Genomic DNA, 23957 nt, shown 5'->3' on the forward strand with positions numbered 1-23957 from the left:
CTGGATAAGCAGTGATCTTTAATTTTATTTAAGCAAAAACTTCACCCTCCATTCTCAATAGTAGCAGAAACACTATAAATACCAGTGGAGGCATTCTACAATCACCCATTTCACATATTTTTATTTCCCCTAACAAATATTTCTGAGGTGGTTGCCAGTGATCAAGAGAACTTTCTACTGTTCTCTTGATTGACTAAAAGTACCAATGGAAAGACTATTTTTATTTATTTTATTTAATACACACCAAAATCTGAACACTTGTTTCCTTTTTTCCAAACCTGCTGGAAACTCCCATTTTCCACTTCACAAATGCTGAACAACCCTTCGGACTTATTTTGGTGGCATGATTGAGTCTAAGAGAGGTCTAGGACCTGGATTCTAGTCCCAGTTCTGCAACTAATTAACTACGTCACTACTGTGGGTCTCCCTTTCTCCATCTGTGAAAGGAGGAGTCTCGACTATGACCTCTAAGGGATCTTCCAGCTCTATCACTTCAGGATTCTATATTTATGTCATTCGCCTACTCAAAAATCTTAAGTCCATTTCTTTTTTTTTTTTTTTTAAAGATTTTATTTATTTTATTTTTCCCCCCAAAGCCCCAGTGGATAGTTGTATGTCGTAGCTGCACATGCTTCTAGCTGCTGTATGTGGGACTCGGCCTCAGGATGAACGGAGAAGTGGTGCCTCGATGCGCACCCGGGATCCGAACCCGGGCCACCAGCATCGCAGCGCGCGCACTTAACCACCAAGCCACAGGGCCGGCCCTTAAGTCCATTTCTAATTCCTAATTAGAATCAAACCCCTCAGCCATTTATTCCAGACCAGGTAGCCCCAATTTATATTTCTGACCTTACTCTTCATCATACCTCAACCTGAAAGCTCTGGTTCATCCATGCTGCCCTATTCACAAGGAAGATAGCAGCACCAGCTAACATGTACTGAATGCTTACTGAGTGCCCTGGTAAGAGCTTCACATGCGTTAGCTCATTTAATCCTTACAATACTTGTGTAAGATAGTGCTATTAGTTAAAACAACAGAGACTAAGAGGGATTATGTACCTTTCCCAGGTCTCACAGTTAGTAAGCAGCAGGGCTAGGATTCACATCCAGGTCTGTCTACCTCTCAAGCACATACTTTTAATCATTATATATTACATGGTCTCTTTATTCCTTAACTATATGAATGGCCCCTCTTCATCAGGCCTTTGAAGCTTAAAACACCTTTTGCCACAATTTTTTTTCCTACTACAACTCATTTATAAAGCTCAATTAAAGTGATACCTCTTCATCACTTCAGTCCCAAATTTCCTTTCCACTGTTAACCTATTAAAGCTCTTACTGTAAGCCCCAATGACTTGTTCCTTGATGAAGTACATCTAAATATATGTAACAATGTCTGAGAATTGTATAGGACTAATCCTCCTGAAGCTCATAATATAAAAGCAGGACAAAATACATAAAACATCAGTATCTTGATGGAGCAAACCATCAATGCAGGTCTTGAGGGGTTTACGATTCCCTGAGAGAAGGAAGCCCACCAAGTCGCTCCATACTTACCCAGGGCCTTTCCTCTGAAGGTATATGCTGATTTGCAGCAGGCCCTGGAAGTCACCGGGAGATTCTGACCTCTATGTGACAAAGAAATGACAGCAACCATCTTTTACCCAGCTCCTATGATGCCACCGTGCACAATTCTATATACTTAAAACATGCTAGTATCTAATTTTCACAATAATTCTAATGAGGGGGTATGATATGATTCCATTTTACAGAGCAGAAAACAAAGGGCCAGAAATTCCAAAATCCATGCTCTTTTCAATACCTTCCTCTTTATCTCAGGGGAAAAAAAAAAGGGATCCAAGAGTATAAAGTAATGCAGTAACAATGTAAAGAGCTTTATTATTAATGTAACATGCATCTGCTCTTGAACCAACTCCTATAATGTTGGTGTCATCTTCACTTATTCTTCTGAAGTTCAGATAGATTAAGATTACCTAATAAATTGCCAGAACTAGGATCTAAATTTTGTTCTAACTCTATTTCCATTGCTCTGTAGGCAATACACATCCTCAGTACAATGATGTTAACAATACAGGATGTTATCATAATGTAAGCAGGAATGGTTTCAATTCCTACAATATCATGTCATGAAGAAGGAGAACTTTTAAAAATGAAAAAGCCTTTTGAGTCAGATTCTGTTCCTCAGGGGCCAATGAAGACCGAGACCCACAAATGTCCTTTAAAAAAATTTTTTTTTTGGTCTAGCTATAAATAAATGGCTTCAGTGGGGATTTCCCCAGTCTTTCTGGAAGGAACTTCAGAAATAAACCACGCTGTTGAGAGCTGTAACTTTTGCTTTTTCCCGAAAATATTGTCTAATTCAACTCAACACGTATTTGTTGAAAACTGATAGACACAAAATTTGAAGTTTTACTTTGAAAAGACTCATACTTTTGTATTTTGTTCAAAGCCAATACAATCTTTTTGTAACGAGCCAATAACTCTTTCATTAAGTGACTACAGTCATGGTAATTTAACATAAAGATGTGCTTTTGCTTTGCAAAGGGCTTTCTTATGTCATATTATTGTCTGATAATTGTAGGTCACTTTCTTAGGGTCTTTTGTCTATTGATCCTTTGGGTGCCTTTAATCCTCTCCAGCTGGGACAGTTTATATCAATCTCATTCAAGGGGCGGGGGCGGGGGTGGAGACAAGACTATAGAAATCCTATTCTACCCAGAGCCTAGCCCATCTCATATACTACCTTGCAAGGAAACCCATCTAACACACATCTCCTCACCTATGAACACCACACAGTACTTTGCATTCTTCTCATGATCTCATAATGCCAGGTCTGGTATTATAGACACTCGTATACCAGTACACACATACACATTATATACATACACACACACTCGTTTTCATGTATTCCTTCTCATGATGTCAAAGAAAAATGCTTTCCAGTGTCTGCTGTCTTCTCTTGGTAAAAACCAAAATTAAAAAAATCTAAAAAAATCCAAATAGATACCTATGAGGCATAATGATGTAGTAGATTAGGAATCAAAAAGGTCGTACAGCCTCAAAACTCAGTTTCCACAACTGTAAAAGAAAGATGATATCCCCTTTGCCTGTCATCATAGGGGGATGAAAGGACATGAATAGAAAACTGCTCTGTGCAGGGCCATAGGTAATATAGTGCGATGATGCTCTCATTCTCTACTTCAGTAATATGCCCCAAACCTGCTGCTAAAATACATTTGCCTTTTCCTAAGTGTGGACTTTGCTTTTCATAAAAAATAATACACCTACATAGCTGTGAAGCTCAAATGGTACACAGCTTACAATGAAAAAGAGCAGACCCCTCACTCCTCCCTGCTCCCCAGAGGCAACCATTTTGATCTTTCATTTTTAAGCTATTTGTTGTTTCTTCATATTTCTGAACAAAATACTTAAATTGCTATTTTCTGGTTTTTTTCAGACTTTTTAGTATGGGAGATGATACTGTAGCTCTGTTACAGTCCCCAACCCCACCCACTCTCCACACATACTTCTATTCCCCTCATCATGACTCTCAACATAATTCTGCTACAATTTTTGGTTAAATCAATATTGTTCATAACTGAATCAGAGTATATCATGATTAGATTTCCCTTCTTCTTTAATTTTCTACTTTTTCTGAAGTTACTAATTGCCTAATTTTTTTCTTTCCTTCAGTATTCTATTTATCTATCACCAATTCTTCTACAAACCTGACAGAATCGTAAATTCCTCTCAATTATCTTTTTCCAAAGATATACCTCCTAGTGCCCTCCTTCCGTCTCCTCCAATTTGAACTAGGTGCTTTCTGGGTCTGCGCACATCTGACTTCTTAGAGCTTTCCTTCCCCATCTCTGTGGGCATTCTCTTCACCTCTCTCCTGTGTCGGAATTCCTGTTTCCTGAGTTCTCTATCTTCCTCTTTCTTGATTTCATCCCTCATTCTGGGGAAGCACATCCTTCAGTAACTTCCTGAGAAAATATGTAAGGCAGGTAAATACTTGGAGATGCTGTATATCTCAAAATGGGTTTATTTTACCCTCACACTTGAATGAAAGTTTGACGGGACATAAAATTCTAGGTTAAAAATCATTTCTCCTCAAAATTTTTAAGTGACACCCCATTATCTTCTTGCTCCAATGAGGCGGTAAGTCCAAGGCTATTCTGAACTCCGCACTGTGTTTCCACTCTCCCGGATCCCTGCTCCAGACCAAGATGATTTTAGGATTTTTCTTTACCCCTAGTGTTCTGAAAGTTTATAATGATTTGCCGTCATCAAGTCTTTTTACCACATTAAGCTAGTCCTTTTCATTATGGAAACTCATATCCATCAGTTCTGGAAATTTTCCTTGTGATATTTCAGAATTTCCTCCTTTCTTTTCCTCTATTCTGTTTCTGACAATCATGCTAGAAATTGGGCCTAATTGTCTTGCTTTTTATCTACTTTATTGTCTTTTGTTTCACTAGCCAGGCTACTTTAATGTTATCTTCCAACTTTTCCGATTTTTAAAATTGTCAGATGATATATTAAATCTCAAGAGCGCTTTATTCTTTTTTTTTTTTTATGGCATCCTATTCTCCTTTAATGGGTCAAAATCTTTTCTGAAAATATTACAGTTGGATTTTTTTTTTTTTTACATTTTCTTCTGTGACTTGCGTTGCTTCTGTTTCCTCTGATTTCTTTTGTCCTAGGCTATTTTATGTGAGAAGAATTTCTCAAAAGACCAGTGATCTCTGGCTGACCATTAATATTAAAAGAGGAGTAAAAAACTAACTGGAAGCTCTGTATTCATGGGTGGAATTTGTTGACTGATGAGCTGGGAATGTGCCTGGTTTGGAAGCCCTCAAATATCAGTCCCCAGACTGGACTCTTCATCTCCTGCTTAGAAGGTTAAGGCTGATTGAGAGATTCTGGGAGTGAAGAGACTGATTATCAAGGAGACTATTTAATAAAAATAGGTGGACTTTCTCTTGACACTCATGTTTTCAACAAGGCATCTTAGGCCCATCCTCAGCTATGCCTGGCATCCAGATGTCTGTGATTCAACCTCTCCAAAGAGTAAATCTCCCATATTCTGCTGGGATGGTGAAAAAGCAGTTGCCTGCTTGGGGCAGCTTAGGATGGTAATCAAGATGGCATGGAGTGGAGGAGTGCGGGACGTGGGTGGTGATGGTATCTAAATGTTTCTTATATAAACTTTCTAACAATTCTTTAGTTTTCAGATATGCAGCTTCATACTACTCTCTGCCTGTACAGACATCTCGGGAATCCAATTCCCAAGTATTTACTGGGTTCTATGGGCAAATCAGCTTGCTTCTTTTTGCCCCTCCCCACTTGACTTTAGGATTCAGCTTTCTCAATTCTGCTGAGTCAGTTACCACTTGTCCACTGGATTTCTATTTTCCAAAATTTTGTTGGCTTCATTCATCTGCCATCATTTCTACTCCTTTTCTTTTTGTCCATATATGTTATACCTTTGCTATTCTTTTCAGTGGAGTTTAACAGAAATAAATATGCATATTCAATCTGTTATATTTAGTTAAGAAGTCTATCATATGTTTTTAGGAGTTAGCTTATATATTGATAAGTTTCTTAATCTCTCGAAGCCTAAATTTTCTCACCTGTAAAATAAGGATAATAAAAATAACTACCTGACAAGTTCCTGTGAGAATTAAACGCAGTAAGAATGTAGGCTTTAGAGCCAGAAAGAACTGGGTTGGAATCCCAGATCTTCTACTTATTAACTGTGTGACTCTGACAACTCTAAATCTCAGTCTCTTCATCTGTATAATGGAGTTAATAATAGTCTCTAGCTCATACAGTGTTGAAAGGATTAAATAAGACAAAATTTACAAAATCTCCTGAAACATAATAAGCCTCAATTAACATTATATCGTTGCCCATAATGCTTCCAATATCTATAATTACACACACACACCCCCTCCATTTTAGCCTATTTAAATCTTATTCATTCAGGGCCTGGCTGAGTGAAGCCAAACTCCAACTCCTCTGGAAAAGCAACATGGTTTAACAGAAAAGGGCAATGGATTAGGAAGTAGGAAGTCTGGGTATTATCATAAATAGACGTGTAGCCACTGTACTGGTTTCCTGTTTGTAAAAAGAGAGAATTAGACCAAAGGATCTCTAAGGTCTTTTACAGCTCAAATGTCTGTCCCCATCCTCTTTGCTAGACATGATCTGACATTCTATATATTTAATGTTTCAATGCTAATTATCTGAGATTATTAATTTTTATAGATTGTGTCATACATCTTGCTTTTCCAACTAGATAGTATATAGGTGCTACATGAAAACCAAGATGAGTTGCTCCCCTGAACTAACATAAATAAAGCCTTCCTTTGAATATTAAATCATAAAACAATGTTTTACGGTAAAAGATAAGACCAGTGATATAAAACCACCTCAAAAAGAAAGAATGAGTACCAGGCTTAGAAGACTACAAAGGCTTGCAAGGAATTTACTAAAAGACAAGTAACAAAAGAAGTTAATTTAAAGAAATAATATGTCAATTAGAAGGCAGGTTGGTCAGTACTGGAAGCAGAGATGATTTCAACTTGTATTATGATCTCAGTGACCGAGTTTCCTGATTGTGGAGATGTGACATTGGGCTTAGTCTGCTACCAGTAAACGTTCACATTATAGAATCATATTCTGAGATTCCATCCTCACCAAGCAGCATTCTGAATACGGTTTGGCTTCCCATGAAGATCTACCAATATGGAAAGACTGCTCCCTACTGCTAGCATTTTTTTTTTTTAAACTAATAAAGTGACATTATGATTTTATACACTGGCATCATGTGAACTCACCCCAAGAAATAGATCCATGGTGTACCACCTGTCCCACCAGTAGGCCTTGGTAAATTCCTCCAGATAAAGTCACTCTGTGAGGCTTTTTGAAACACAGATAATCACAGAATTTTTCCATATGAAACACCCAAAAACTATAAAGTTCTACAAGAAAGGAATCATGTGATCCTTCTTTGTATCCTGAGGCCAGCTAGCAATCCTGTCTGGCATATAGCAGAGCTTGCTGCATAAGAGCTTCTTGATTGCTTCTGAAACTTTCCCTAAATGCCAATGTTATTGCATAATACAATTTTCCACACCCTAGAGCAGTACCATTTGAAGCACCTCCCTCCAAATACATGACCAATAGCGTGTTAAGAAAAGTAAGGAAAGAAAGGGAAGACAGAACTAGAAAACTAGTCAAGACAGAAAGGGAGACAAAGCAAAATCAGAGTTAGAACAGTTTCTTTCATCAACCTGTTCTATAGCTCCTCTTGTCACTGATTTTTACAGCCCACCTTATCTGGATCCAGAGCCAAGAAGAAGGTGTGATCCAACTACATATTTCTTATCCATGCTGTGAGAAATGGGCAGTTTGACAGCAGTGCCTGAAGTTCCCTGGGACAAGGCTCCAGGGTTTCCAGGACTAAAGTGACCTAGCTTACAGAGCAGGCACATTCCCACACTAGTTTGTTAGTAATAAAAAAAGATATTATTGAGAGTCGAGAATGGCTCTGACCAAAGGCAAAATTGCTTATGGGCTCTGGACAACCTTTTGAACATCACTGCTTTATAATGACTAGAAGTAATAATTACAAAAGGGTCATCCATTAATTCTATAAAATTTACTAAAACTTCTGCTCTGAGCCAGGTCCAGTACTAGATTTGGTGGATAAAGATATGAAGAGACACTGTTCCTGCCTTCAGAAACTTTGCAGATAAGTACAGGAAGTAAATGAAAATAGTTTTATATTGAATTTAAAGCTACTGTCATTTTAGAAAGGTGAGGATTTATCAGCCTCTCTTCTCAAATTTGGGATTGCTAAGTAGCATGGAATAGTCACATAGCATTGAGCTTCAAAGATCTTAACGTGGAGGAATACTACATCATTCTGCACAACTTCCTTAGATGTAAATCTATGGCAGAAACAAATAACAGTACTCATTTTTATTTGCAAAGCACTTTACATTTTACAAAGTACTTTTATATCCACAATCTAATTCAATCCTCAAAGTAACCCTATGAGGGATTAAGAGATTATCATCTCCTTTTATGGAAGAAATTAAGTGCTTAGAGAAGCAACTTGCCCTTACGAACTAGTTAATTAGTAACAGTAACCTAGATTATTTGATTCTCAGTTCAAGGTTCATTTTAATCATATCATGATGCCCTTTCGTCACCCAAATTTTGAAGAAAAACCAAACGACTCATTTACAGTCATTAGAAATGTCTAGAATATCCCAGGGTCTCCAAAATATATTAATAATGTGTACATTTAATATAAAATATTTAGTTTTTCTTCAACCTGAAATGGAAAAATTATGCAAAAATCAACAGATAGAATGATTTATGAAGACTTTAAAAAAATCTCATAGTGCCATGATCCTCCCATCCTTAAACCTCCCCAAATCTGATCATATAACAATAAATTCTGGTTTGCCAATAATTTATTTCACAAATCTTTTATGATACAAAACACAGTCAGTGAAATTAAAGTATTTCCTACAAAGCTACTGTGCAGATTTTTCAATCAAACCTGAAAAGCTGAGGAAACTCTCCCAGAAACCACTCTACCATCTGGGAGCCTGTAACCCTGACCCTGTTGCTTCATTTTCAAGTTCAAAGAGGTGGACAATACATTTATAGTACAAAAATTCAAGTTTTCCCAATCCTTAAAATACTGAGACCATTATTCAAGTAAAAAGGAAAAGCCACTATAAAAGGCTCAACAAGGAATTTATCCAGAAGTAAAGCTTAAAGAAAATCCTTTCCAAAATGGAATTTAGAGTGAGTCAATAGGTCCATGAAAAATTCAAATATCCATTCTGGTATAAGATTGTTCTTTCATTAAAGCAGAGCATTGTCCTTTTGTAATTGCTTTTCCACTCTAAGAGGAAAAAACACAACTTCACTGAAATCATTTTATAAAAACACACAACTAATTCACAAATATAACAATAAGTATAGTCTTATTTTAAAATTTACTATGAAATAATTTCAACACAATCACCAAAAGCTTATGCTTCCTCTGATATCAGTCATATACCATATAAAGTTAAATGTGCTGTCTTGCCAAAGCCCAAGGTAACTGAGTCTAAAAATATACTTTTTTCTCATTCTGAACTAGTCAGATTGGTATTTAAACCAAACGTCATCAAATGGTGCATTAAATATGCCAGAATAAAAAGGTTAAACACAAACACTCTAAATGTATCACATAGAAACTGCCCCCAGCCACAGAAGACTGTATGATTGCATCCAAGAGTGTCCCCTCTCCCCAACACACATATATACAGACACACACACACGAAAATAAAAACAAAAAAGCACTATAGACAATGAGTGTGAGAATAAAACTGGTATCTGAAAGAAACCTTAAAGTTTATACAGTTCAATGAAGATAAGATAAACTGGAAAAACATCTCATACTAAGCAAGTATCAGTGGTGGGGGGCAAGGGGCTTTATTTTTCTTTAAAATTACTACATCTACTTAGTTTCTACTTCAGTTTTAGGATGAGAGACTGATAAAGATTCTAATGGGAAAAAAAATGCCTCTAATAACATCTAAATTTGGTATTAGGACAAAAACGTAAAAATCTATGAACAAAAGCTTATTAAAAGAGTTGTCTTTCCAGTCACTAAAAGACCAGCTTGATGAGCAATTTTTAGAAAATTAAACAGATATCTTTGCTTTTCCATTCTCACAAGATGAAACCCTACTGGAGGAAAAATTTAAAGGGCTCAGCACCCCCAAAAGTAAAATCTACTGATTTAACATTAGTTTTTTATAAAAATTAACTCTTTAAATGTTCCCATATTTGCTGAACTGAAAATTCACAAGCGAACCGTGCAAATTTGAACAGGTTACATTCTCCAACATACATGAAAGAAAGGAAATCTTGATTTTTTTAGGTCTGTGCCACTTAAAGGGGAAATGTGCAAAACTATATTTCGTAATCCAACAGAAAAGGTCTTCCACTTCAAATGGCAATTTAACAAAGCCATTGCGAACAACTTGCAATTTCAATGAGTTCGAAATTTTTAAACAGCTTAGAATCAAATTTTCTAATATTAAATATAAAGAGCAAGCAAGCTTTTGGGAAAAATTCAGAATCTGAAGTTTAAATGTTTATGTAATACTTATTCACTTAAAATGAAAAAGTTTAAATGAATACTTTTGAGGTTAAAATCAAATCGATATCTAAAACCTAAAATCATAAGAATGCTGCCCTTTATTTTATAAAGTGGTAGGAGGTTTTCTAATATCATGACAAAAAACCAAAGCATATCTGCCTGTTTTATAAATATCCATGTCCTTTCTTGGATTCAAATACCCACTTTTACCCATGTCCCTTGGGTTTCTTCCATCTTCCATGTCACTGAACACTACTGTCACACCCAGATAACAACATCTAGCCAAAGGCAGAGATCACATAAGTCCCCTAAAGACTTCCAAAACATTAAAATCAGTAGAAAAGTAGAGGAAATACTCTCATGCCTGGAGCTGCTGGGAAATCCTTCTCTCTTTTTAGAAAAATAAACCTCTTGCTCTAAAGATAACCACTTTTAAGAACAAAACATCTCTAGATAATCACTTTTAAGAACAAAACATCACTACTGCATACAAATACACAGTACTCTCAATTAATAATTCTACAGAATAATAATAATAAAATCCTACAGATTTTACTAGTACTTTGGCTTAAAAAAAAAGACTATTAAGGAAAGAACCGTATCTCAAAGGATTTTTTTCCAGAAAGAGAATAGCAATAAGAGAGACTTAGATTAATCAGAATTTCTCCTTTTCTCGTTCAAATGTGGGTTCCTTAACACTTAACTAAAAGAATGCTTTCAAAAGAATTAGTTGCTACTGTATTAGTTGATTCCATTTAACCACAAATTTAATCTCAATCCCCTTCTATTTTAAAAACAAGATAGTTAAATGTACAGTATATTTTATGACTCAGTTGCTTAGGACAACTTTCTCCCTGATATTCTCATATTTCAGAAGTCTCTGGATAAAATGAATAGAGAAGACTCAAGATATATTTTTATATATTTTCACCATAAAAATGGCATCCATCAGCCTATCATTTAATTATCTTTCAGCTTATTAAAACATATTTTGCTATCAAAGAGAAATCTAACTAAATTCAAATATTCTCAATATACACACACAAAGGCACAGCAAAAATACTGCAACACAATCACTTTCTATGCACATATTTCTTTAGATCCTCATGAAGCATAGCACAAAAAGTAGCCCAGTTTTTCATAAACTGTATGATTTACTACACTTTTGCTGCACAGTTCATCGCAAGATTCTAAAATTAATGTTTAAGTGTTCACATTATTCACTGTATTGAGAATTTTCTCAAGAGAATAAGACAAAACGTGGCTTTTTAAATGACAGTGTTGAAATTTGCAGTGTAGTTATACTTTGGCATACATAAATTAAAAAACCCTGTTAATTCATCACTGTATTTTAATATTCCATTAAAAGAAATCAATTGCATGTGAAGCCCAAGCAGCCGGAAAGAACCCAGAAAAGCAACAAGAAAACGATGACTTCTAAAAATGCTGACGCTTTCCACATTCAGGTTCAGTCATGCCAGCTGGAAAGAGGTGTTAGATATGGCTTTATTCATTTTAAATCTGAGAACTATAGTCATTTCCCACATTACAAAAATTGATACCAAGAGCAATTTATCTTCACAGTCCTGATTCTTCTGATTGAAAAGCACTTTTTTAGAAAATCATTTCTGCAAACTTAGAAGGTATTTTGGATGGACCATTTGTTTGCTATTGCTTAGAGTCAAATTATTTTGTCCCCGATTTCCTACTGAACTCGAAATACAAAGAGATAAAAAGGAAACACACACACACACACACACACATAGTGACCCAATATCCGAACCACTTCAGACATGGCATCCATTAAGGGGGCCTTTGTTCCTATCCGTGTAAGGGTCCTTAGCTATGGTCTGACTTGCACAAGAAGTACACATGGCCCCTGAGAGGCGCTTTAGTCCCCTTTGGAAGACGCTGTTGGAGAGACTATAAATGACACAGTTGCAGAAACTGTTACTAATAGCAAGCCAGGTGGTCAAGAAGGATGCGAAGCGGTTGCTGTGGCCAGTGGAGCTCTCCAACAAGAAGTAGATGATGTATGGCAACCAGAGGATGTAAAATACACTAGTAATTCGGAACAGGACCATGGCATAGCGCTTATCGGGACAGGCCTGCACCTCCCCAGTCTCCCCATTCTGGCTGCTGAAGCGGGCTTGCCTTTCGCTGATTTCCTTTGTGTGCTGTTGGCAGATTCGGAAGATGTTGAAATAGGTGAAGCACACAATGAGGGCTGCTGGGGCATATAACATCATCACGATGAACAGGGTGAAGTAGGGGTCGGTGTGCCAGGACTCCGCACACCACTGAAACACATCTCCATGATATCCAGGTTTGCCCCAGTGGAAAAAGGAAGGCAGGAAGACCAGGGTGGAGTACAGCCAAATCAGGAAAATACATAGGCGTAGTCTCCAGGGCGTAACCAGGGTATTATAGGTTAAAGGTTTAGTGATGGCAATATATCTATCGATGCTGATACAGGCCAGAGAGGCCATGGAGACACTCTTCAGAACCGATACTACAAAACCAAATACCTGGCAAGTCAAGGACTCCTTTACCGGAAGGGGGTAGTGGAGGAGAGATAATGAAGGGACCAGGCAGCTTACCCCAACCAAGAGGTCAGCGTATGCCATAGTCTGAATAAAATAACTTGTAGTGTGGTGGTTCAACAAAGGTGCACAGTGAAATACAAAAATCACAATGATGTTGCCAGAAATAATCAATACAGTTAGAAAGACGATAATCGACACTTCCAAAATGCAAAAATCGACAGTTTCCAAATAGCCAAATGCCAAGAGGCAGAAAGGGCTGCTGCTCTGATTACCATCCAAGGTGGAGTTCATCTTGAGCTCAGGAGTGATCTCTCACTTCATGCTGCCGCTTGACTGCTGCCAACAGTTCAAAGGAGCAGCTGCTGTCATTGCGGTCAGCTCTGTGTGTTTGTAATAATGTCAGAGGAGCCTTAGTCCCCAAGCTCCCGATGCTGCTGCTCTGGTGCATTGCCTGCAGTGCAATTCCCCTTTAAATCCTTGGAATAGGGAGAGCCAGCAGCAGTTATCTGGCCAGTCCCAGACGAGGCCATAGTACCAGGTTTACCATACACATAGCACACTGGGGAGGTAAGGCAAACTCTGGGTACAATGTCTTCAGGCCAGTGAGGGTAGGGGGTAGGGGCAGAAGAGAAGGGAAGAAGACTAGGAGCTTCAGCAGGAGTTGTAATGAGTCTCCTCTGAACAGCTGATAGAAGAAAAGGAGAGAGTATTTTACATTTGCATCCAATGCCCTAATCAAAGAACCTGGCTAGCTCAGGCTGGTATCACCCCTCCCACTCCATCCCACCCCACCCAGTACAACTATTCATGGCTACTCTCAGTAGCACCCCACATAACTGATCCTTACTCTACAGAGGAGGCGCACCACAGCAAGCTTTCATGATCAACATAAAACAAAATCAATGGCAGTCAGATCAATCTACCCCTATTTCCTTTCATTTGAGCCTTTTGGGGGAAAAAAGGAATCTGCTTATAGCATTTCTGAAAACATTTTACTATAACAACCACTAATAAAATTAGCTAAGATAACTTATTTTCTTCATTGATTCCAATGTAATATTTTGCCTCTGAAAACATTTCAATAGAATTTATCTGTCTAGCTTAATTCAGAGTGTTACCTGTAATTCTGCATGCTGCAATCCAAACAAAAGCCACAGAACATCCTTAACAGAAAGGCTTGCAAAGCAGGAATGTGCCTCAGCCCCGTTTACCGCAGCACTGAGACACAGAGGGAGGGGATAAAGGAGTAGGAGGGGAAATAGGGAGAAGAGGGGGCTTGGGAAAAGGAGGAAGCGGGGGAGGGGAAAGAAAATGCCTGTGTGCGCACACACTCCAGCATCTTTAGCAGCTCATTAGAATTCATCGCCATAGAGGGGCTCCCCGATTTCCAGACTGCACAGTGGGGAAATAACTTAACATGCCTGCAGTACAGTGTTTGAAAGCTGTTTCCTCGTCTGTCTGGAATCCCCCTTCTTGTAGATGAACAGAATTTAGACAGCTAGTAAGGAGAAGTGGTAGTAACCCGGACAGAGTGCCAGCCAGGAATTAGATTGAAACACACTGCCAGAGGGTAATGGTGAGGGGAAATTCCTATTTTCTTGTAGCATTTTCCCAAGGAACAAAGAGCAATGTTAAAGAATGCAAGTGTGTTAACGGTGCACGGCAACTGACGGTGCACGGCAACTGAGGAATCAGCTGCAGAAGTTCTAGCTAGAAGGCTAAACATTCAGCATTAATTTTCTCTCATGATTCACTAGATATTGGCCAACATTAAGAAAGATGACTAAAATAACAAGGAAACTTAAAATTCAGTTTTTCAAGAGAAAAATAAAGAAAATCTCACCCAATCTGAATACTGCAGAAACAGCACACACATAGAAGAGGAATTACACTGTTCCTGTATTTGACACTATGCTCTAGTTCTGAGATGCCATTTCTTGCCTCTAGCTTGCTGAGCAGTACACAAACACACAAACAAAAGATGAAAAAGTAAACGTACCCATTTCCACCCAGGCTTGAAAATTACAGGAAGTTTCATGGTACAAATTAGCCTTTGTATCTCAGAATACACAATCTTGTTTGATCTATACATACATTTCCTTTTTAAAATAATGCAACCTCATGATTAGTTTTTTTGTGAAAGAACAGAGTAACTTTTGGTATATATATGACTAGAAGGAAATACATTAAAAATCAACTCTATTTTTCACTAGATGGTAGGATTACAAGTGCTTTTTCATTTTTTCTTTTTGGTCTTTCATATTTCCTCAATTTCCCAATTCTGTGTATTATTTCTATAATCAGATTTTTTTAAAAAACAGCCAGAGTAATACTATACGACTTGTCCCTTTTGGTAAAGCTAACAAAAAAACCTGGCTGCAAGAGGTTCTCCCAGAGCCACACTGAATGGATGATGCCAGGTTTAAGTCACCTACTTTATGGGGCTCAGTTCCACTTTTCCTTATGCCATCACAACAATACTCCTTCAGATAGTCATTGTTACTCAATTTAACTCTAAATGGACCCTCAGAGCCCCAGTTAAAAATTCTTACAGAATGAGAATATAACTAGATAAACCACACGAAATTGCCAATATTTAACCAATTTATTTACAGTTAAATATTTTCTGATCTACAAAAATGGCAACTTCTATATGGTCCAACCTAATACTAAAAAATTAAGATATCAAAATGACAGAACTAAAAAGGAAACAAGGCAGAAAGAGAAAGGAAACATGAAACAAAAAGGGAAAAAGACTGCTCAAATTATATTTATTCTTCTCCCAACTTATTCAGCGGCTTAACTAGTACAGATGAGCAAGGATCAACCTCAGTTCTTCAAATTCGTAAGATTCACTTCTGGGCACTATCTATCACTTATTATTTGGTAAAAATGAGCTTTAAATGCTGCTTTATTTAATTAACATATTATTTTACTGCAGCTGATGTGGGTATATTCATATTAGTGTCATTCCAAAACCAATGTGAGGTACTTTGACTCATCTTTTATTCCTCCCTCTCCCTCACCTCCCCCATTCATTCAATCACCAAGTGTCAAGGATTTTACCTCTGAAATTTCTCTCAAATAGCATCTCTTTCTCTATGCCTTCTGCCACTACTCCAATCCAAGTCACAATTATCTCTTGCCTGAATTACTAACAGGTTTCCCTGCAATTAATCTTATTCCATTCTAACTCAAGTAACCAGAATCATCTTTTTAAAACTAACAGTGATAATACAAATAATAAGTAAGCATTAATTTATACTTACTACAGGCTATGGATTGTACTAAGTGTTTTCATGCATTATCTAAGCTACTTTTAACAACTCTACAAATAACGTACTACTATCATCCTATTTTATAGATAAGGAGACCAAAATCTAATGTTAAATTGCCCAATGTCAATGGCCTGAATACAGTAGAACTAGGATTTGAACCAAGACAATCTACCTTTAGATGGACACTCTAAACTACTTTGCATACTGCCTTCTAAACCTGAATATGTGATTTGCCTGCTTAAAACACCTCAATGACTTTCTATTGCCTGAACTCTTAAATACGCCTTATTTAAGCTTTCTAAGATCGGGCTCCAGCTACCTTCTCTGGCCTTATCTCCTTTCATACACTATGAAATTGCCAAGCTAGTTCTCACCTTTGGGCACATGTTTTCCTCTCTGACTTTTAACACCACACACACCATGCAGCACCCTATCCTACCCCAAAAATCCCCTCCCTAGAGAATTTCTGAACAAGAGACCTTTTGAACCCTTAAATGAGAAGTCCTTCTTGTCATTTACAACACAGCAATATGTATTTCCTATAATTCTCATGTAACTTTACTGTAATTGGTTAATTAATTGCCTATTTCCCTCATTAGACTGTAGTCTCCCGCAAACAAGGGCCTTAACAGGTATATTTTATTTATGGGCATATCCACAAGACCTAGCACAGGGCTGGCACCAAGTAGGATTTCAAAGCTATTTTTGGTTGACTAAATAACAAATGCCTAATTAAACAGCATGCAATTCTGCCTTTAGATGGAAACATTTTTCATATCAAACTCTAGTATGATAATTGTTTAATTCACCTCTAATTATTGGGTTGATACATATGAAACTGCCGATTTGTAGATCAAAAATTGTCAAGTTATCAGCAATTTTAATATGATCAAACCTAACACGTTTCCAGTCTTATAATTCAGGAAACCTTTAGATCTCCCTGGACAGATATGACTTACAGAAACCCACTAGAGGGGGCATGACTTTACAGAGATGGGATATGGGGACTTAAAATTATTTTCACAAATAACAATTTGAAGGAACCTGATCTTTGTCCATTTGGGCTGCTATAACAAAAATACCAGACTAAATGGCTTATAAACAACAGAAATTTATTTCTCAAAGTTCTGGAGGCTGGGAAGTCCAAGATCAAGATGTTAGCAGATCTGGTGTCTGGCGAAGACCCACAGCCATCTGTCGCTGTGTCCTCACATGGCAGAAGGGGCAAAGGACCTCTCTGGGGTCTTTTTAATAAGGATACTAATCCCATTTATAAGGGCTCTGCCCTCATGACCTAATCAACTCCCAGAGGCCCCACCTTCAAATACCATCACATAGCGGGGTTAGGATTTCAACACACAAATTTTGGGGGGCCCCAAACATTCAGTCTGTAGCAGACCTACTACAGCAACTGCTACATGGGAGCAGACAATATAGTTCTAAAAGTCGACTCACAGCCTACTGTCTTATAGAATCAGATAGCAAGAGTACTCAGTCGTGAAACAGTAGAATCACGGGTTATTTTGGGCAAGACTCAAACTCATTATCTAATTTTCCAGAATGTTAAAGCTTAAAGGAAGATCAATCATTTACTTCAGCAACCTCATTTCAGAGAAGAGGAGATGAATGGTCATAGGTGCAGAACTCCATTTGAGTTCACATAAGCTAGTGACAGAGTTGAAACTAGTACTCAGGCTTCCTAACTCCATGGCCAGATCTCTTTTGGCTAAACTGACCTCCTTTTCGTGTGGTATCCACAGGCAGGTTCTTATGATTAAACATTACTGAATCCTTGACTACTACCAAATCTACCGAGAGAGATTTTTAATTAAAAACAAAACAATCTGAGTAATAATGAAATTATAATTAGATATTTAAATTATTTTTTCAGATGGCTAAAATGCGGCTGGGCCTCCAGAGCTTACCTGGGACAAACAATTAGATATGTAAATATTGGTTATATGGGCTTGCTACTACTTCTAGGTTTTGGATAAAAGCTTGAAATTCACGGCAAAAGATTCTTACTGCTGAAGTTTATCACTAAAATCACTAGAGAAAACAATGCAAATAGGTTTCAGAAAACACAAGGCTGACTGGATGGAAGGAAAGAGAAACATCAGAATATGTTGCTATTTCATTATTCTCTCATTATTAAAAGGATCCATTAAGGAAGCAGTTTTGAGTAAATTTTTGCTACTAAGCAAAATAAATAAAAGGAACAGAATGAGTCATTGACATAAAAGGTGAAAAAGAACCAAAAGAGAGAAAGGCCAGAGAATGATTCTGGAAGCTGGAGACCAGAAAGTGCCTAATTTTTCCTCTATCCTCAGCTCCAATTTATTTGATTCACCAGACCCAAACAGGTATAGGTCTTACAATTGGAAGTAAGAAAGGCCATGGGAGACCCCGTGGATCACTTATTAGGGTTTCTTCTCCGTGTCTGTCTGACAAGTTCTATCTAGAAACCAGCATTGAGGAGCCATGGTCAAAGACCAGAAAGAACAGAAAACAAAGAATCTAGGAGTATTTGGTCTGTAGAAATTCATTCCATGAAGCCAAGCGTAGCTCAATATCAATAAGTCTATCACATGTTGATAGATTATATATCTATTCTATCAACAAATTAAAGAAAATCATATTCATTAAGTGCTTAAAAAGCTCTTGATAAAATTCCGTAGACATTTCTAATAAAAACTCAAAGCCAGAGATAGAAGAAAATCACTTAAGTAAAATAAAAATTATTTACCAAAAAAAAAAAAAAAAGAACAGCATGCTTTCTCCCAAAGATAGAAAAACTAAAACCATTTTAGCTCAAAACAGGAATACAACAGGGATGCTAGTTATCACCATCATCATTTAACATCATCATCTTTTTTTTTCTTTTGTGAGGAAGATCAGTCCTGAGCTAACATTCGTGCTAATCCTCCTCTTTTTGCTGAGGAAGACTGGCTCTGAGCTAACATCTATTGCCAATCCTCCTCCTTTTTTTTTTTTTCGCCCCAAAGCCCCAGTAGATAGTTGTATGTCATAGGTGCACATCCTTCTAGTTGCTGTATGTGGGACGCAGCCTCCGCATGGCCGGACAAGCAGTGTGTCGGTGCGCACCCGGGATCTGAACCCGGGCCGCCAGTAGCGGAGCGCGCGCACTTAACCGCTAAGCCACGGGGCCAGCCCTAACATCCTCTTCTATCAAATGCAATGTTTTCTCTCTAATGATTCTTTCAAATATAAAAACAAAACCAAGAAAATTTAGCAGCCTGCATAAACAGTGAAAAAAAAAAGTGAAACTGTTTTTGCTGCTATTATTGTTACCTGAAAATCTCAAAAGATGCTAATATAAAATTAGGAGGACTAATCAAAACCTCAAGATGTAGATGGAGAGAGAAAAAATCAATGTCTACTCTCTATTGCAGCAATTAGCACCTAGAAATGGAAATCAGAAAAAATATTCCATTTGCTATAGCAAGAATACTCTAAGATAATTCTTAGGAATAAATTTAACAAAAGAGGCACAACCCAGAAATGAAGGCAATTCTGAAGTCTTTAACAGACATAAAACAAGATTTGAACAAGTGGAAAGACATATCATCTTCTTAGATGTAAAGTATATATTATAACAATGTAACTTATGCCCTAAGTTAATATGTAAATTAAATGCAATTCAAATTAGAATCCTTACATAAGCTTATAGGGTGGTGGTGCTAAGATTGGGGCAAATGTTTTTAAGGTTTATATGGAAGATTAAACATGCAAGAATAGATAAGAAAAATATGAAACGAGAAACAGTAAAAAAAAGACTTGCTTTACGAGATATTAGAACATAACTCAAAGCCTCTTTAACCAAAACATTATTGGTATAGGAATACACAAACAGATCAATAAATGGAACAATCCAGAAATCAATCGCAGTATTTATGAGAATTTAAGATATAACAAAGATGGTAGTTCTAGTCAGTAGGAAAACAGAAGTAGCACAACTGGTTATCCATCTGGGAGAAAGTAAAATTGGACTGCTATCAGATGCCATGTACAAAAATAAATTCCAGATGGATTAAAGATATAAAAATATAAAACATACAATAAAAATTTTGTAAGAAAATCTTGGAAACTACATTTACAAAATCTAAAGGAAGGAGAGACCTTAACCAAGACACAATGTTCTACATAAAAAATGAAAACATTTCCTATGGCATGATACCATAAACAAAGTCAATAAAAAATTAAAGTTTTAGAAAGATATTTATAATGAAAATACAAAGGAATAATATAAATAATATATAGAGAACGCTTAGAAACAGACATCTTAAAAAAACTTAATAGAGAAATGTACAAACGGGCCGGCCCCATGGCTTGGTGGTTAAGTGCACGCGCTCCGATGCTGGTGGCCCAGGTTCGGATCCCAGGCGCGCACCGAGGCACCACTTCTCCGTCCATCCTGAGGCCCAGTCCCACATACAGCAACTAGAAGGATGTGCAGCTATGACATACAACTATCTACTGGGGCTTTGGGGGGAAAAAATAAATAAATAAAATCTTTAAAAAAAAAAAAAAGAAATGTACAAACAACATGAAGAGGTAATTCACAGAAGAGCAAATCGCTCAATTTTATTGGTAGTCAGGGAACTGCCAACTAAAGATACGCTGGCATCACTTACAGCCATTGATAGCAAAAATCAAATATACTGATAAATAATACTGTTGGGAATATGGGTCAGCAGGTACTTTCCTACATGGCTGGTAGAACTGTGAACTGTTATGGCCTTTTAGAGAAGCAAACTGTATATTTAATTTATAAAGCAAAATTATATTTAATTTATAAGTAAATTAAATATAAAAATTAAATGACCAGTTTAAAAAACACGTTACCCTTTGATTCAGCAATCACACTCCTGAGACTCTATTCCATACAAGATTTAGAATACATGTAAGGATGTTTAGTAAAACACTATTTAGAGGCTAAAAACTAGAAACAAAGTAAATACCTACCAATAAAAGAAAAGCTGAATAAAAGACTACACTTAAAAACAAATAAATATATAATCACATTTATGTGTTTACATGAAATTCTGTAGGAGACATATCTGTATAAAGAAATTTTTATTTAAGTTCAAGGATAGACAAATAGGGAGGGTAATAGAAAAGAACCAGTTTTGGAATCAATCCTGAGTTCAAATCCTGCCTCTATCATTTATTTACTAGCTGGATGGTGATAAGCAAATTACTAAGCTTCGCTGAACTTGTTTATTTCTTTTTTTTTTAATTAATTAATTTTTTATTTTTTTTGTGTGAGGAAGATCAGCCCTGAGCTAACATCCATGCCAATCCTCCTCTTTTTGCTGAGGAAGACCGGCCCTGAGCTAACATCCATGCCCATCTTCCTCCACTTTATGTGGGATGCCGCCACAGCATGGCCTGACAAGCAGTGTGTTGGTGCGTGCCCAGGATCCGAACCCAGGCCTCCAGCAGCAGAGCGCACGCAGTTAACTGCTACGCCACGGGGCCCACGCCTGAACCTGTTTATTTCCAAAATGGAAACAGTAATCACCACCTCACAAAGATTTTCTTAGGATTGAGATAATGGATATAAAGTGTTTAGTACAGCATCTGACACATATTATGTGCTCAAAAAAAAGGGCAGTTATTATTGTTATATTTTTTCTCTCTTGAGATGATAAATCTAAAAAGTTTTCACTTAAAAAAAAAACAAAACGGAGAAGAAAGAGTGCCTCTCAACACCATTGCTTATAGAAATAAGAAGCACCTTAAAATATATATATATAGTCATGCACTGCTTAATGACGTTTCAGTCAACGACAGACTGCATCTTTGAGAGTGGTCCCATAAGATTAGTACCATATAGCCTAGGTGTGTAGTAGGCTATACCACCTAGATTTGTGTAAGTACACTCTACGATGTTTGCACAATGACTGAACTGCCTAACAATGCATTTCTCAGAATGTGTCCCCATCGTTAAGCTATGCATGACTATATACCTATGTTATTTTATATTACTGAAAGGTCATTTGTCTCTGGATTACAAAAGCCACATGGAAAAATTCCTAGATATACCCCTTATAAGACAGGTTTGACAAAGCAAGAGGATGACAAAGACATTCATCAGTTTTATTTGCAAGTTAATTTTTTTGTTGTTTTTTTCCATAAATCAAGTTACTCTTTCCTGCTTTAGTCTCTGAAGAAGCTAAGCAAAAAAACCTCTAAGGTAGGATACTATATGTGAAGTTCCAGAACACAAAGCATATATCTGGCAAAGAACCCATGTTCAGAATAAATAAATAACTTCTAGAAAATTAGTAACATAAATACATATGTAAGTATTACTGTCTACAAATACATATGTGCATAACAATAACTGCCTACTTAATTATACATACAAATCCTGCTGTCTTAGTCCTTTTGGGCTGCTATAACAAACTACCACAGACTGGATGGCTTATCAACAGCAGAAGTTTATTGCTCACAGTTCTGGAGGCTGCAAGTCCAAGAGCAGGGTGCCAGCATGGTCGGGCTCTGGTGAAGACCTTCTTCTGGGTTGCAGACTGCTGACTTCTTGCTGTGTCCTCACATGGTGGAAGGTGGCAAGGGATCTTTCTGGAGCCTCTTTTGTAACAGTGCTAATCTCTATCACCTCCCAAAGGCCCCACCTCCTAATACCATCACCTTGGAGGTTAAGTTGCAATATAGGAATTTTGAGGGACACAAACATTCAGACCATAGCATCTGCTATAAGCAGGCATCGTCATAGCAGCTTTATTCATAGTAGCTAAAACTGGGGGAAAAAAGTCCAAACATCTATAACAGCAGAACAGATTTTTTAAAATTGTGGTTTATTCAAACAATGGAATATTCTCAGCAATTAAAAAATAAAAACAAAACGAGTTACTGATACACTCCCAAAACAGATGAGCAAAAGAAGTCAGACACAAACAAGTACATGCTGCACGACTGTATGACTGCATTTAAATGAAGTTCAAGAACAATCAAAACTCATCTAGGTAGAGAGAAGTCAGGAGAACGATTCTTCAGGGGTGAAGTAGGGGTGGTTACGACTAGAAAGGGAAAAGAATAACTTTTTGGAGTGATGGATATGTTCTTCCTCTTGGTAGTGCTCACAGCAGTGTATTGCTAGGTAAAATGTCACTGACTTGTACACTTTAAAGTTGTGTATTTTAGCCTATGTAAATAACAGCTCATTATAAAAATAAAAAAAAAATTTTAAGTAGTTTCTCCGCTCAAAAAATTCTGAGCAAATTTAAAAATGTCAATTACCATTCCCATACAATAATAATTACTATTTCCAAGAAGACAAAAGAAAAGCAATACCAACTTATATTAGGTAACACTGTAGTGTAAATCAAAGAAAGCATTCATCAATATTATGATGGTTAAATAATTTGTATTTGCTGATCATCTACCAGCAATTTAAACTAATATACATTCATTAGAAATCTTTTTAGGTTCTAGCCATCTGCATAATAAAAGTTTAATGTGAAGTATAAAGCACATGACACCAGCATATATAAAACATTAACCAAATGTATTAGATTTTGTTAACAGCTGATCTTGTACACATCAAATAACTACCAGATTCCTATTGGAGAAATAGATGTCATCATTCTCGCAGAACAAAAAAAACACAATACTTCTTGTTTTTATTTATTTATTTATTTATTTTTTGTGAGGAAGATCAGCCCTGAGCTAACATCTGCCAATCCTCCTCTTTTTTTGCTGAGGAAGACCAGCCCTGGGCTAACATCTGTGCCCATCTTCCTCTACTTTATATGGGACGCCGCCACAGCATGGCTCGACAAGCGGTGCATCAGGGCGCGCCCAGGATCCGAACCGGCGAACCCCAGGCCCCTGCAGCGGAGCGCGCGCACTTAACCGCTTGCGCCACCGGGCCAGCCCCTATTT

At 37.2% G+C, this 23957-nt stretch overlaps 2 protein-coding genes across 7 annotated transcripts in view; both read right to left on the reverse strand.

The window, feature by feature from the left end:
• Positions 1-23957, reverse strand: part of RABGAP1 (RAB GTPase activating protein 1) — a 160730-nt gene that overhangs the window by 51559 nt on the left and 85214 nt on the right. The gene's annotated exons all lie outside the window — the stretch shown is intronic.
• GPR21 (G protein-coupled receptor 21) lies at positions 10256-13506 on the reverse strand. Its single transcript, XM_004423429.2, has one exon. The coding sequence runs from the start codon at positions 13036-13038 to the stop codon at positions 11989-11991; it is 1050 nt and encodes a 349-aa protein (XP_004423486.1). The 5' UTR covers positions 13039-13506; the 3' UTR covers positions 10256-11988.

Source organism: Ceratotherium simum, chromosome 29 (assembly GCF_057802395.1).
Source record: "Ceratotherium simum simum isolate JZ-2026a chromosome 29, ASM5780239v1, whole genome shotgun sequence".
Classification (NCBI taxonomy): Eukaryota; Metazoa; Chordata; class Mammalia; order Perissodactyla; family Rhinocerotidae; genus Ceratotherium; species Ceratotherium simum.